The sequence below is a fragment of the Pholis gunnellus genome, assembly GCF_910591455.1.
Source record: "Pholis gunnellus genome assembly, chromosome: 4".
NCBI classification, from domain to species: Eukaryota; Metazoa; Chordata; class Actinopteri; order Perciformes; family Pholidae; genus Pholis; species Pholis gunnellus.
Window position 1 is genome coordinate 26,906,963 of NC_136530.1, and position 16,014 is coordinate 26,922,976.

At 40.3% G+C, this 16,014-nt stretch overlaps 1 protein-coding gene across 1 annotated transcript in view; it reads right to left on the reverse strand.

The window, feature by feature from the left end:
* Nucleotides 1-337: 337 nt before the first annotated feature.
* patj (PATJ crumbs cell polarity complex component) overlaps nucleotides 338-16,014 on the reverse strand; it is a 121,679-nt gene continuing 106,002 nt past the window's right edge. Inside the window, exons 32-48 of the mRNA XM_079158018.1 lie at nucleotides 15,646-15,757; nucleotides 14,583-14,675; nucleotides 13,840-13,950; nucleotides 13,123-13,194; nucleotides 12,545-12,626; nucleotides 11,534-11,640; nucleotides 10,943-11,026; nucleotides 9,983-10,176; nucleotides 9,016-9,163; nucleotides 7,876-7,962; nucleotides 7,507-7,681; nucleotides 6,850-6,890; nucleotides 6,194-6,316; nucleotides 5,965-6,069; nucleotides 4,885-4,988; nucleotides 4,686-4,809; nucleotides 338-4,119 (exon numbers count right to left, since the gene is read on the reverse strand). Coding sequence (XP_079014144.1) covers nucleotides 3,973-4,119; nucleotides 4,686-4,809; nucleotides 4,885-4,988; nucleotides 5,965-6,069; nucleotides 6,194-6,316; nucleotides 6,850-6,890; nucleotides 7,507-7,681; nucleotides 7,876-7,962; nucleotides 9,016-9,163; nucleotides 9,983-10,176; nucleotides 10,943-11,026; nucleotides 11,534-11,640; nucleotides 12,545-12,626; nucleotides 13,123-13,194; nucleotides 13,840-13,950; nucleotides 14,583-14,675; nucleotides 15,646-15,757 — 1,909 coding nt within the window. The 3' untranslated portion in view covers nucleotides 338-3,972. The remainder of the gene's footprint in view (nucleotides 4,120-4,685; nucleotides 4,810-4,884; nucleotides 4,989-5,964; nucleotides 6,070-6,193; nucleotides 6,317-6,849; nucleotides 6,891-7,506; nucleotides 7,682-7,875; nucleotides 7,963-9,015; nucleotides 9,164-9,982; nucleotides 10,177-10,942; nucleotides 11,027-11,533; nucleotides 11,641-12,544; nucleotides 12,627-13,122; nucleotides 13,195-13,839; nucleotides 13,951-14,582; nucleotides 14,676-15,645; nucleotides 15,758-16,014) is intronic.

Here is a 16,014-nt window from a genome sequence, read left to right on the forward strand (position 1 = left end):
CTGTCCTGCATCGCCTTCCCCAAGAACTCAAACATGGTCGTCACTGAGTAACTTACAGAGACAGGATGAACATTACAGGAGGAGGCGGGAAATGCAAGCTTCATTGTAAATCTATGTAGGACATGGTGACCATGGTAACCATGGTGAAACGACAGGATATGGCCTGTAACAGACATGGACGCTCAGCAGGACAAAGACAACAGAGAAAGACGAAAGCCTCCAGAGGGGGCGGGTGCTGAAGGGGAAGCAAAGGTACTGTAAGAGATTCAGAGTCATAACTCAGTAAAATGAGAACAAGCAAACATGAAACACAAATTATATTATTCAGTGTGATTTATACTTCCACAGGATATCATCATCTCCAATGTCCATTCAGAATAAATGTCCATGACTCCACTTAGAAATCCACAGAAAAAAAGACGCTGCAGAACTTGCCTGAGAATCATCATGTTTTTAAGTTTTCTACAGTAAAGCAATCCAGTGATCTGTCTGTACATCCCAGGGTGCACTGCAAACAGGAGCAGCTAATCGCTAATTTAGCTTTCTATGATGCCAACTGGACTAAATGTCAACACATTTAGGCAACAAAAAAATAGTTACATTGTCTATGGATAAAAACAATGGAACTTCTTCAGCCTGGGGCACATGAAATAATCCCTCTATGTCATCGTAGTTGTAATCATTTTAGCAGTTGTATTTCACAGGAATTCTCCTTCAAAGAGCGGCTCAAACTATTAATTATTCATCTATTGTGCTCTGACTAAAAGATCCCTCTAGTTCCTCTATAAATAGTACGAAATTACATTTCTTTCCAGGAAACTTGTGAGAAAATGATGAAGAAATGCAAAATAAAGTGCAACCTCAGCTGGTTTTTGGCAGCGACTCTGAACGAGTCCGGTGTGAAGGCGAACCAAAGCTGCAGGGTTTCCGTCGAGGTTTCTGACTGTTTGGACAAAGATTCAGACACTGGCACAAACATATTGTTGCTCATAATAATAAAATCAAAACAAATAATACATTGTTAATTTCCAGTGAGATCACAAAAATAAATTACAGTTCATCTTTCAAATAAAAGTACCAAAAATTAAGACAGTGATTATGACAAAAACAGGTTTAACATAAAGTATTTGCACTTGATTGATATGTTTAAAGTACAGGATCCTGCTCAGCACAAGCTCCATTACACATCTAAATATCTGAAAGGATTAACAAACTGCAGTATCATACTAGACTTTAGCAAAACTCTGCAAACACACAACTAACTTCACGTTGTAGAATTGAAGATTGAAAGCAACAGTCTGACATGTTGGTAAATCCTCTTGTTCTCCTTCTAAACTAAGGCTGTTCCATTGAGGTTAGCTATCGACATTTTTAGGTTACAAAAGCTATAAATTCATACAACTCATGAGTTTATATTGAGAGAAGGGAGAAACTTTGTCCGTTTTTGTGTGTTAGCTAATGTTAGCAGTTGTTAGCAAATGCCAGTTTGTCATTTCAACCAGGAAGAGACGGCTACAGCGCTCGCTAAAAGTGAGGTTTTGGGCTAAAAATAAGGTTTCAGCAGCTGTACACGAGTTCAAACTTAGCTTTGTGCTAACGCTCATGTTTACTGAGTGGAGTTTTATTACTAAATTAAGACAGGTTGCAGCTCGCAAACTAGTTGGTACTAAACATGTACAGCCACAAACTGCCAGGTGTAACGGTTGTTTAGCTAGTTGACAAAGCTAATGCTAACATGCTAACATCTTACTCGTTTTTACGGAGCGTATGTTCCAGAGGTCCTCGTTCAAATGTTCAATGTATGTTTCCCTGGGTCAGTGATGTTCAAACTACCCACCTGTAGCTTATGGCCGACTGATGTTACACTCCTTGAACGCTACACCCTCAATATAGCGAGCAAGACAGTTTTCTTGACTTTAGACATTAATAACCGCTCAGTGACTGAATGGATTTTTACCGTTCAAACTACATTTGAAACGTCCACCTCCCATTGTTCTCTAGCAATGTTCAACTTCAAAGATAGCCTATACCAATCTCTTGCAATGAGGACCCTGTGAACAATAGGGATGACCAATGCATTAATTAAACCTCATGGGTTTTAATATATGTTGAGATTCCTGCATGGAATTAGTTCTTTAAGGGGTACTCTAAACACTGAAAAGTTCCTAACATGAAAGCCATTTGTTGTTGTTTCCGTATTTTAAAAAGACCTTAGTTTCATTATTTACGGTGAATGTTAAGATATGTCTTTAAAGTGATTCTTCAACCCTTTAATCAATGCAGAAAACCCATTAAAACACTTTAATTGACACTAATCTGCGGTCAACCCTACAACATTTTCCATGTCACAAAGTCACCCTTAATTTAACCATTAAATGCTATTTCAACAACAATTAAAAAAAAATAAATTCAACATTTAAATGGGATTGTTTTGGAGTTGTTTGAGGGTGTATATTTCTCCCCCTGCATACAGTCTTTGTGCTAAGCTAGACTAACCACGTCCTGGACCTACAGAGATGGCACTGATATCTGAAACTTATGAACAATAGTTTTACTAAATGTCAGTCTGTTGCTTTTATTCACACCTGCTTCTAAAAAGCTTTTTATAATTTAAATCTCCACAGAGACACATTTTTATAATTTTCTCTCCATGATTAAAATCATGTGGAAGACACTGTATCTGTTGCCGGGGGCGACAGGGGGCCTCCAAGCCCACCAAGTCCTGAGAGTCATCTCCATGGAGACACATTTATATTATGGTTTCCTTTAAGTGTCAATATGGATTCATTACTGGAAGAAACGTGTGTGTGTACAAGGAATGTGGAAGGTTTGTGTTGATGATGGCACTTTTTATAAGATAGCCAACGTTAACGAAATAGAAAACTTTAACAGACTTCTCTGATTTAACACAAATGTGGTGAAAAACGTCAGTAACTGTTTGTGTACATCATGTAAATAGAGAAAACCTAGTGTGTCTCTATTATGAAGGAACCTTTTAACATGCTCTGTTATGGATTAAGAGTTTTGATTAAGGTTCATCGTTTTCTGAATTGAAATTACATTTTCCATTTGTTTGACAAAATCCAACTGTTACTGCCATATTTGAAAAAATAAGTTCCTTATTGATGTCTAGCTTCTTATCTAGAACAGCTGTTTCTGCAATAGTTTGTTTGTTCTGATGGAGAATAAAGAAAACATGTTGATCACGATCAGTAGTGTTACAGTTTACACACTCCTCCTCGCTGGTTTCCACATTTAGAATTAAGTGCTACTCGGTGTCTAGCAGCTAACCAGTCTTTTACCACAGAGGAGATGCTAAGCTAACATGTGCAGCGGGGTCAGAGAACACGTCATTTCCCCAACACGTCCCTTTTGTTCCTCTGAATTACAAACAAGAAAACTAACCCACCTGTTGTCTGTGTCTGAATGCATTAACTAGTGCAATGAAGTCACTCCGTCATCACTCCATATTGATAGTCATTTGTTTTTAGACAATATTCTCATTTAGTAGTCTAGTTACAGAGTTTCTCAACCTTTTCTGGCTTGTGACCGTGTTTAAGACTTCTCTTAAAGCCAAGATCCTCATGCTCAGACCTCAACAAATATCAATACATCAGATGTTTCTCATGACCACATGTACGTATCACGTGACCCCACCTGTGGCCCCATGCCGAGGTTGAGAAACTCTATTTCAGGTATTCAAGTGGTCATGCACTGGTGTCAGACATCAGCGTGTACTGGTTTCACCCCACAGGAAGTGTGTGTGTGTGTGTGTGTGTGTGTGTGTGTTGGCACTGTCTGAAGCAGTTTCTTTTTTGCACGTTGGAAAGTTCAGAGTTCACGATCCACTATGATTCATTGTCCAAGAGTCAGAGTGTGTGAAGGAAGTCACAATAGCATCTGTTTTCATATGCGTGTGTGTGTGCAGGTGATACAAATGTGTATGCATGCAAGCGTGTGTATGTGTTTGTGTTATGACAGGACGTCCAGTGCGACGGTGCCTCTCTGTTTCTTCAGGACGGCGACCGCCTGCTCGTGTGTCGCTCCCTGCAGACTCTCTCCGTTCACCAACAGGATCTGGTCGCCCCGCTTCAGACGGCCATCCACCGCCGCTGCGCCCTGAAACACACAGCAGCACTAAGCTGAATCCCTTCTCCAAACTCTTCAGGTTGGCTATCAACATTCAGAAGTATGAACAGTCATTGATTCATAAAACTCAGATTAAATTAAGACAAGGGAGAAAGTCAGTTTTGAGAGCGATTTGAAGTTTATCATTTAACCCAGCGAAAAAAGACGGCTAAAATGCTAGCTTACGATTAGGGTGCAGCACCTGTTCATAAGTTATTAATTAAATTCGCCTCCCTCGTTTTAATGGAAGTGTTTAGTAAGTGCAGTTCATCACTATATTAAAACAGGTTACACCTCACAAACACACAACTACCTTCACAGCAATGCTTACTCATTAAAATGATGCAACATTATGCTAATAACATTTGACTAAATTCATCAGTCAGTTAGCTTAGCATTATCAGGTATTCCCCTCTCATTATAAACTGTGTGAACACTACTAACTCTGAAACACAGATATGAGTCTAAATGGACTTTCTTTGAGAGCGAGATATTCAGATGAATCCAGACCTGTTTAGCCAACTTAGCATAAAGACTGCAAGCAAATGCAAACCGACCTTGCTAAAGACGGTCTTGACGTAGATGGGCAGGTCTCCATGTGGACTGCCGAATCCTCCGACGATGCTGAAGCCGAGTCCCTCAGAGCCTTTCTCCAGACTGATGCTGCGGGGCCGCGGACCCCTGAAAAAGAGGAGAAAGAAGCGGGTCAGATTCAGTTAAGCACCACCTGTCGTAAGTGTGTGTGTGTGTACTCACTCTGGCTCTGCTGTGTGTGTGTCAGTGTTGGCCGACAGACTGGAGCTGCTGGACAAACTCTCCACCTGAGTGGCGATGGCGCTGATGTTGGTGTCTGCTACCACCTGAGAGAGAGAGAGACAGAGACAGAGACACACACACACACACACACACACACACACACACACACACACACACACACACACACACACACACACACACACACACACACACACACACACACACACACACACACACACACACTTCAGAAAAGTACTGAAGTATCATCAGTGAGAGTACTGGGTTAGTAAATGTCTCCTTTGACTGATATGTGATTGATTGATATGTGACATGACATTATTAGATTATTAATACTTAATGTTAGAGCAGCATTTTACTGTTGTACCTTCTCGAAGTGGAGCTAGTTTTTACTACATTACATACAGTTAGCTAGTTTAGTCCAGTGGTTCCCAACCAAAGGATCACCGATACATCGGAGGGGTCATGAGAGGATTAATGGGGGAAACAAGTTCTGATACAGAAGCTGGATCATGAAAGTAAACTGTTTCACTTTTACAAGAGCCAAAAATAGATCATTAACAATTTATTGTATTTTAAAAGCTTGTCATGTGTGTTTTATGAAAAAGAAAAGAGGATCAAATATAATTAATCAAGTAAAGTACAATTTTCAGTACAAGTTCAGTACACAAATGATACCTACGGTGTATCATCAATAAAAAAAAGCACAAACTAGTTGTATGCCTCCACCAACGAGCCAGTTTACATCCATGTCTGTCCAAAATGTGCTCACTTCATTATTTTAACCTATTAGACATTTGTGTGAAATTGTCATAATTAGCATATCAACTCTTGGGTTTGGGCTATGAATGTGTTTTGTGAGGTCACAGTGATGTTTGACCAACAGTCAATCCTCCAAAACACATCCTGGTGTACAGACAACTTATAACTAGAAAACATAAACTTACACTTCCAAGTTTCCATAAAACCTTTGACAATACATGGTACTCCATGTTCAAACTTGCGACGGGGTTTCAACATCTGATGGGTCGCAGCATAAAGGTGCAACACCGGCGGTGTTACCTGCAGGCTGATGTTTCCGTAGCTGTTCTTCAGCATGGCGACGACGTCGCTGTGTGACAGACCGTCCACGGACTGACTGTTGATACTGACGATCCTGTCGCCCACCTGAACACACACACACACACAGACCTGCTTTATTCACTTATGGTGGTTGTTATTGTGCGTCATGTAGGCTGCACAATTTTAACGGTATGACAATGATAAAACACACAACCAAACATTGGTCTACCTTGAGCTGGTGTGTCTTGGCCGCGACCCCGTTGGCCTGAATCATAGCGATGAAGATGGGGATGTCACCCAGCGGGCTGCCCTTCCCCCCCGCTATACTCACCCCGAGGGAGTCGCTGACACTCTGAGGGGGGAGAGAGGGAAGACTTGCTTCAGGTGAAGCCTGAGAGAAAAGGATGCCTTATGATTTCCAAATGTTTGTATGTGTCTGTAGAGCACAAACACCGCATCTTACAATATTGGTTGACCATTTTTGAGACAGCCGATGCTCTGGCATCACATAATCTGATGGGTCACAGAATAAGGTGCAACACCGGCAGTTCCTGAGGTCAGTCCGGACATCATGTTGTTGTTTTACAACTGCTTCTTTGAAAACTGCAGAACTTTTCCATGATGTGTTGGTACCAATCACTAACTATTCAGAAACAATGTCTTCACAGAACTCTGTCGTTATAGATCACGAGTCCCTCTCTCAGGTTCCTGGACACCGTAACGGCCGAGAAAATCCTTCACAACACACAAACCTCATTCCAGGACCAAACTCAGCACCCCAATGCCTTCCTCTGACCTTTTCCTTTTTTAAACTTTCTATTTTTTTATTTGATTTGTTGTATGTGAGCAGTATGTGTGCTACTTGTGTAATACTTTTTCATTTACCCTTGTGATCTCCACTGTACGGACGCCAGCATCTACCCCTACTGACAAACAAAGGAGAAACAACAGTGATCAACATTTAACAAGTGCAATCAATATATATATAGTATACAATATATCACATCACGTCATTTTAGTCTGCAACAAGATTTTCATGGGCACTTTAAATACATTTTGGTAAAGCCAACTCCTAATGTATAACTTCAAAGAAACTATTTTTTTTATTGTAGGTTGAGATAAATAGATGACTTAATGTTTTAGCTTACCTCTTAGATCATGCAGAAAACCCATTTAAACACCTAATGAAACCCATTAATATCAAATAATGACACTTAAAATTATTTTAAAATATCTAAATCTTCACATGGCCTCAACTGACATTAAATTCCCTTTTTAAAACCCATTTAAACTGCATTACGGTATTTAAAGCACAAATTCAAGGGGGATTTTCATTTAAATCTTTACATTAGAGGCCCTTCATTTATCAATTATGATGATTCAGGATTTAATGCTACTTGGTAAATTTTGATTGAATTTTGATTTTAATTTTTTACTACTTATTAAAAGAAACTTAATCCTCACAGAAAACCCAGCACACTTCCTCTAGTACAGTTCATTATGAGCTCAAACATGCCGGAAGTTGTTTCCTACTTCCTCTACCTGTGCTGTTAGAGCAGGAAGTGATGTCACGGGTGGACTTTGTGCTGTTGTTGAACGGCAAGGGCCCAGTGGAGGTCGACGTCGGGGGGTCGGGGGTCACGGGGTCACATGACGTTGAGGTGTTGGTGAGGGGCGGAGCCGCTACACCTGAGCTGTTCCCACTCACATGACTCATCTGGGACAAAGAGAGAGTTTCTATACAAACATGGTACCGCTTGTTTCTTTCACTGGCTGTTTACAAATCAACTGTTTGAGTAAATACATTTTTACTATATTTAAGTACAGAATCCTCGACCCAAAAACCAAGTCTGACACCTCAAACTAAAACTGGTTCTCACAAAGATAGAACAACACTACAAGAACACACACCTGACTTCCTTGCGAGTTGCGTCTGCAGGAGATCCAGGATGCAGCTTTGAGTCGTCCCAGCTCCAACAGGACCGGGCCTCGAGCACACTGCGGGACAAACACACACACATACGCGTTATGGATCCTATACATGCTTTATTTCCACGGTTGTGTACAAAAACACAATTGTACCCACAAACGGCAGTACCAGAATGTGACGTAAGGCCCTGTTCAGACCTGGCATTAACATGCATCTTCAGTGATCCGATTACAAGTGGACAGCTCTGTGAATGCCCCCAAGACGCACTGAGGACGCATTGAGATCTGATCGCTCAGACCACATTCGGAGGCGGTCTGCCGCGTATGGCCACGTACTTTTAGCGGTGTGTACGCGAACGTGTCATAGACTGTACATAAGAAGGGGACGTAGTCACTCACTGGTTTGTGGACTGACGTTTTGAAGCCTCGAGTTTGGCTGTCGCCATCTTGGGTAACTTGCAAGCTTCATGTCGTCTTCACTCACGCTGAAGAACTTCCACACTGACGACATGTTTTATATGTGTGTGAATGTGACGTTACAGTCTGTGCCGCTGAGTGACGACATATACGGAAATATGAGCCCGATCAGGCGGTTTTGATGGGCAGCCGATCGATTTGTGCACCTCTAATATGAAACTAAATAAAAAAACGTATAAAGTACACAGGCAAGTATGTGAACAATGTCGGTACTCAGGAGACTGATCACCCATCAGAAGATTAGTAACATAATGTGGTATAAATACAGAAACACAGGGTCAAAGCCAGGGTTTGTATTACATCGTGGCTTTAGAAGGAGCCTTATTATTCGGGAGTAGAGGGGCTGGGAAATGAGAGGGTACTGTACACATGCACGGACATACATGAACGCGCCCGCCTACATGCAGAAATATACTATAAATGCATTTGATATCAAACAATGAATATTCAAAAGTAACATTGATGTGAGAATAACACACACGCTGACACCCTGATTGGTTTAGGTGGTTCAGAGGCATATTGCATAACAGCAACATGTCCACAGTACGATCAGGGAACCGTGTTTCCTGTCTGTCCCTTCATCAGATAACGGCCAACACACCTAAAGGAAATGTTAACAAGAAATCAAAATGTGCGTGTGTTTACCTTCAGAATGGCGGCGACAGTTTCCTGGGAGGCGTGTCTCATGTTGTCTCCGTTGACCGACAGGATCTGATCTCCCTGCATCAGACGACCGTCCAGCTCAGCAGCGCCCCCTCTGACCACCTCGGAGATAAACACACCGCTGCCACTCCTGACACACACAAAACACACACACACACACACACACACACACACACACACACACACACACACACACACACACACACACACACACACACACACACACACACACACACACACACACACACACACACACACAGTGGTAGAAATAATATACAGATCTTTTAGTAGTAGTTAAAGCAGCAATACTACCATGTAAAAATACTCAGTTACAAGTAAAAGTTCTGCATTTAACATTTTTACTCAAAGAAACAATCCGCAGGATTAGCCGCGATTATCAGGAAGTTTACATAATATTCATAACTATGTTTTCATTAGTGTATAATCCTATCCAGCATATCTACATTGGCAGCTGGCATACTTGGAAAGTAAGGTGTGAGCAGAAGGGTATTCAGATGGTTGCATTCTGCAACCTCACCACTAGATGGTGGTAAATCTTACACACTGGTCTTTTAAGTAAACGTATCAGCATCAAAATATACTAAAAGTAATAAAAAAGGTGAAGCTCATTTAATTACTTTATATCCTGGTGGGTAGCTAGTCTACAATAAAACATCATAATCTATTAGTTGATTATATTTTGGGCTCATAATCTGTTGAGAATAAAAGTTAATAAATAATTCAAGTGAAGTAAAACGTAACAATATTTGTCTCTGAGATGTAGTGGAGAGGAAGTATAATGTAGAATAAAGGAATAAAATTAAGGAAATACTCAAGTAAAGTTGTACTTGAGTAAATGTACTTTTACATGATTTGAACCAAGAGCAGTAGTAACACACACAAAGTGTTGTGGATCGGTGTGTGTGTGTGTGTGTTTTTTAAGGTAGACCTCTTCCCGACGATGCTGAGTCCCAGCCCTCTGCCGCTCCTCTTCTGCAGCTCCACCTTGAAGAGGTCCAGGTTCTCCTCATCTCTGTACTGAGCCTCGTCCCTCAGCACCGTCAGACGAACCTTCGCCGGCGTGTGACGCAGGGTGGCGATGGCCTCCTCGTGGGACGCCCCGCGCAGGTCCACCCCGTTCACCTGGACACGCAGGAAAAATAAAATCTCATATCTCTATGCATCCAAACATACTTTTCATGTCCTCACAGTTAGACTCTATTGAATTACTTTATATACTGCTGGGTAGTTTCATCTAAAATAATACATCAGAAACTGTTGTAATAGTAGTGAAATAACAATGCAATATTTCCCTCTGAGATGTATTGAAGTAGAAGTATAAAGGAGCATAAAATGGAAATCAAGTAAAGTACAAGTACCTCAAAATGGAATCAGTTCTTATCCAGCAGGGGGAGACATTGTTTACATTTAGCAGCCTGTGATTTCATTTCTTGATATTATAGCAGAAACATCATTCTTTTATAATCCATAATACTACCGTATGAGTACCATTAGTACGAGCAATGCTAACAGTAACATCAGTAAAAATAGCAGCAAAAGCAGCATTACTAACAATAGTACCAGGAATAGTACAAAGTTCACCCTATTTACTACCGAGCATGACTTAAACAGTAAAAACTGCATGTTTTATATGCAGCAGTGAACTAATGAATACAGTACTTTCACTGCAGTATCAGCAATATAAGTAGAAGTTGTAGTATTAGTAACAGTACTAGTTATAACAATAACATGACTAATACCAGTATTAGCAGTGACAGAGTTAACAGTAATACTTTATGTCACGCAGGTAAAGAAACTAAAACAGGACATGAAGACAAAATAACATTCACACAATCAAAACAGATAACTCAGGAGTATTGGCAGTACTGTAGTACTGTATGAGTAGTACCTCGAGTATCTGGTCTCCTGCCCACAGTCGTCCGTCTCTGGCTGCAGCTCCTTCCTCATAAACCTCATGGATCACTATGGCGTCCTGGCGGAGAGACAGTTAGATTCATCCGCCACTGAAAATAGTCCCCAACAAATGCACTATTTCCTCCTGTTTTTCAGATTAAAAACTACATTGACCAGAAACTGACTGAGACTTTTTTATGAAACATTAAACTATATGATGTGTTTTAAAAAAGATTTACGTCTTCAGTGGGAACCAATATGACCACTGACAGACGGACTGACACTCTGTCAGTGTGGGTCTAATATACAGAATAACACAGACTGAGAAGAGAGGACATGGTGTAATCAATGAGATCCTCTCTCTCACGATGCTGATGCACCACCACCATTACGGTTGTCTTCAATAAACAATTGAAACGTGAACTTTACATTTTCATTTGCTTTTTTTTTTTAAAGTTTGATGTTGAACTTGAACAGGACAGTGTGGAGAATTGTCGGTTATTATTATATACATATTAAAGAATAAAGAGGATGGAGGAAAAAACAGAAAATACTGAGAAGTGAGTAAAGTATGTAAGTGTGTTACCAGCTGTGTGTCTCTTCCTCCCACGATGCTGAGTCCGAGCCCTGATCGACCTTTACAGATCTCCAGAAGCATCTCCTGACCAGGAACCACCGCACAGCATGATGGGTCTGAAGAGGAGGAGGAGGAGGAAGACTGGTTTATCCCAACTCTTCTAACACATGTACGAGACTTTCTACCATATTCTGCTGTGTTTCACTGCTGAGGCCCAATGATTGGACTGTTGTATACATGTGTGTACATATACAGCGTGTGTATGTGTAACCTTCTCCTCTCGGCTGCTCTGGTTTTGTTTTGTTCTTTTTTTGCATTAATTAGTTGACAAATCAATTAACAGCACCTCATAAGGTGTTAGCTGATCTGAAAACTTTTCATTTTGTTCCTCTGAAGACGAGCTGATATGAAGAGAGCTAATGAGCAGTCGGTTTCCATGGCAACCAGCACAAAGTAGTATGTACTCTTATTTAAGTAGCAGTACTAATACTACAGTGTAAAAATACTAAAATTATTATGTACATTATATTTATTATTATGTATATTTTTCACATCAAAATATACTTAAAGGAACACAAGTACAAGTATTCATCATGCAGAATGACCTACTACATTATATTTATTATTATGTATATTTTTCACATCAAAATATACTTAAAGGAACACAAGTACAAGTATTCATCATGCAGAATGACCCACTATATAACATATAATAACACACATGTATATGATTAGATTAATTATTGTGTTCATCACTTTAATGTTCAGGCTGCTAAAGGTGGAGCTCATTTTAAGGACTTCATCTACTAATTGTTGTGTGTCCAGGGTGTGGTTAGCCTAGCTTAGCACAAAGACTGGCAGCAGAGGGGAACTGTTAGCTTAAGACCTCCCAACAAGTCCAAAGCTCCATTAAAGAGTCATTGATGTCATTCAGTGATTGAGAGTTTGGTACAGATAGATTTAACATTTGATGAAATTAAATATCAGATTTGAAGATGAGAGACAGGTGTGTGTGTGTACCTCTGTTGGCGGCTTGCAGGTCGGGGCTTATCAGAGGAGGAGATGCTGTCTGTTTACTGGAACTGCTTGAAGCTGTGCAGGACTACACGCACGCACGCACGCGCACGCGCACGCACACACACACACACACACACACACACACACACACACACACACACACACACACACACACACACACACACACACACACACACACGAGATGAGAGTAAATGTATTGATCAGCTCAGTAAATCTCATTAATTTGTTCAAGTAGGCTGCTGAACTTAAGTACAATGTTGAGGTATTTGTACTGTAATGCACATTCGGTGACACTTCTACTCCACATTTAACTGACAGCTTTACATTTCTAGATCTTACAAAAAAAATCATATGATCAGTTTATAAAATATGACCCATTGTTGTAGATTAAACAACTGAATATTATATGAGGCAGGTATATACTGTATATGTAAGGAGTTTGTTTTTCCCCGGGTGGTTTTACTGCTTGTATTCTAGTAAAGGATCTGAATTTAAATGTTCAAATTCAGACAAACTCAGATTTGTCGTCTTCTAAAGTAAATGCGTCATCGTGTTGATACCTGCTGCTCCAGCAACGCCTTCGGAGCCTGAAGCTCCTTTTCTGAAGTCTCTGCAACTTTCAGCCTCTGCAGCTAAAACACACACACACACGCACGCACGCACGCACGCACACACAAAGTAACTAAGTGCATTTACTCAAGTACTGTAATTATTTATATGTAAGTATAATTTTGAGTTAGTGGTACTTGAGTATTCCCATTTTCTGCAACTTATACTTCTTCTCCACTACACAGAAATATTGTACTTTCATTACTGCACAAAATGTATTAAACAATTGTAGTTACTTTGCAACTGAAGATTAAAAAAAGAATCATTTTACATATATTCGTATGTAAATACAGTATATATATATATATATATATATATATATATATATATATTTAGATAATGATCCTATGTGATGCATTAAATGAGTATAATTAGCTCTTCTACTACCAACTGCCGTATTTAAATGCATCTTACATGTTCCTGCATCAATAACAATTGTCAGATAGTGTAATATATATATATATATATATATTATTATTATTATTATTATTATAATAGACCACTTTGGCTGCGTAGTGAGTACTTTTACTTAATACTACTTTGTATGTTTAGTGAAATAAGATAATTATTAGTATATCAGTATTTTTAAATGGTAGTATTTCTACTCTCCCTGGAGTAAACGCTCTCAGTACTTCCTCCACAGTGTGTGAATGAGGTCAGCCAGTCACCTTTGTGGAGGTGTCGCTCTCTGTCAGACTCTTGGGGGCGCTGTTGTTGCTGTTGCTGCTGCTTCTGTTTCCATTCCTGTTGTTCTGCTCGTCTTCATCGCTCTTCGCGTCCTGTTCCACAGACCACAGATCAGTTTACACTTTCATATCCCGGTGCAATGTGGGCTGAAACTTCTGGTTTATTCCCCTCTAGTGACACCTGTACACAGCCCCCCAGAGTTCACAAAATAGGATGTTTTGTTGTAGTTTAAACAAACCAACAGTAAACCGGAAATGATTAGTTCATTCATGCAGGAGTAAGTGTTCATTTTGGCAGCTTTCTGAGAAGAAGTCTTAGTGTCTAAACAAAAATAAGCAACAGTCATTAGTCATTTTTATCCTTCATAGTTTTAGTTGACAACACAAAGTCAACTTTCAGTCAAAATGTTTTCATTAGTCTTAGTCCAGTGTCAAATGTTCTTTTTTCATCAGATTATATTGAATATTTCCAAATAATCTAGTTCCAGCCAAAACAATTTACTGTTAAAATATGGAATATTAGTCCAATAATGACCGATAATCTTTTTGGGGGAACATTGCCACTGTTTCCGAGTGTGTGTGTGTGTGTGTGTGTGTGTGTGTGTGTGTGTGTGCGTGAGTGAGTGAGTGAGAGAGAAATCCCCAAAATAAATTATCCATCGAAATATTCACACGTGATATCAATGTGACGAGTGTCTGAAGTGAAGTGACTGAAGTGGACTGACCAGCGGGTCCGATGACAGGTGGAGGGTCATGCTGTCGGGGGGGCGGGGCCCGTCTGTGGGGACGGAGACGCTGAGAGGAGCTGGAGAGACGGACTGACACAGAAGAAGAAGAATACATGCAGGTCAGTCTACGGTTGCCTCTCAGGAATGAGAGTGTCAGTTAAATGGAGAGTGAGAGTTAAATGGAGTGTCAGGTTTGACGTCTCGTCTTGTTTCTTAACCTGTCCTGACAGAGTGTGTTTGGTCTGAGGCCAGTAAACAACTTTCCCACCAACAGTTTGAAACCGCTTTAAAAGAGATAAAAGAGCGACTGGAAACAACAAACTGTTTTATACATTTGTTTGTGTTGAGATTAAACAATAGAGACACATATTACACACATATTAACCAGCAAACTTCAGAGCCAGGCTAGCTGTTTCCCTCTGCTTCAAGTCTTTATGCTAAGCTAGGCTAACCACCTCCCAACTCCAGCTCTGTACCTGTGCCTACAGAAGTACAACAAATGTTAATAATATTATTTACACTATTGTGGACTAATGAATGTCAAAATATAGGAAGAAAAAAAAAAAGTCATAGTATAACATGTTGAAAAAGTCATAGTCATAATAGTATATATAAATAAAGTAACATGTCAAAAAGTATATCATAGTACATCAAAAAAATCACAGTATAGTAAGTCAATTAAATAGCATATTATGTGAAAAAGTTACAAAATACTCATAGTACAGCATCTCAAAAAATGTCATATTGTAAGTCCAACAAATGAGGCATGTTATAATAATAAACAATACAGTTTTTATGTTTCACACCTGGAGCTCAGTTAATTGTTGTCTTTACGTTCTGGTCACACTGGCTTACAGACTGACATGTAACTCACTGATTGGTCAGTTTTGGTGATGTCATCATCAGCACCCACATGGGCAAATCAAATTGTGTTGGACTGACAGCAGCTCCGTCTGCAATTTTATGTTCCTGACATATTTATGTATGTTCTCCGGAGTTAAAAAGAGACAGAAGCGTGTGGACGGGGATGTGTGTCAGTGTTAAAAGAGTGCGTTGTTACCTCGGGGCTGACGGGGCTGAGGACAGGGGGAGGAGGGGGAGGAGGAGGAGGAGGGGGAGGAGAGGGAGAGGCGAAGGGGGGGACGGCCATCTGGTTTATAGCATCCTCATTTCTATGGAGAGAGACAAAGAGAGAGACATCAGTGCAGTTTGGGCTGCAACATGAAAAACCAGAAAAGAAGCAAGAAAAACACATTTTCTCATCAGCAAGGAACTGATGGAAGTTTATTATTAATGCAGAGTTTCACCACCTGAGACCCTCCCCCCCCTCTCCAGCATAAACACATGTCCTCTCGGTGTTTCATTATCTCCCTGTGAGAGCGGATCAGTCACAGAGCTGCAGCTGATCTACGGCCTGCAGCAGCACTGC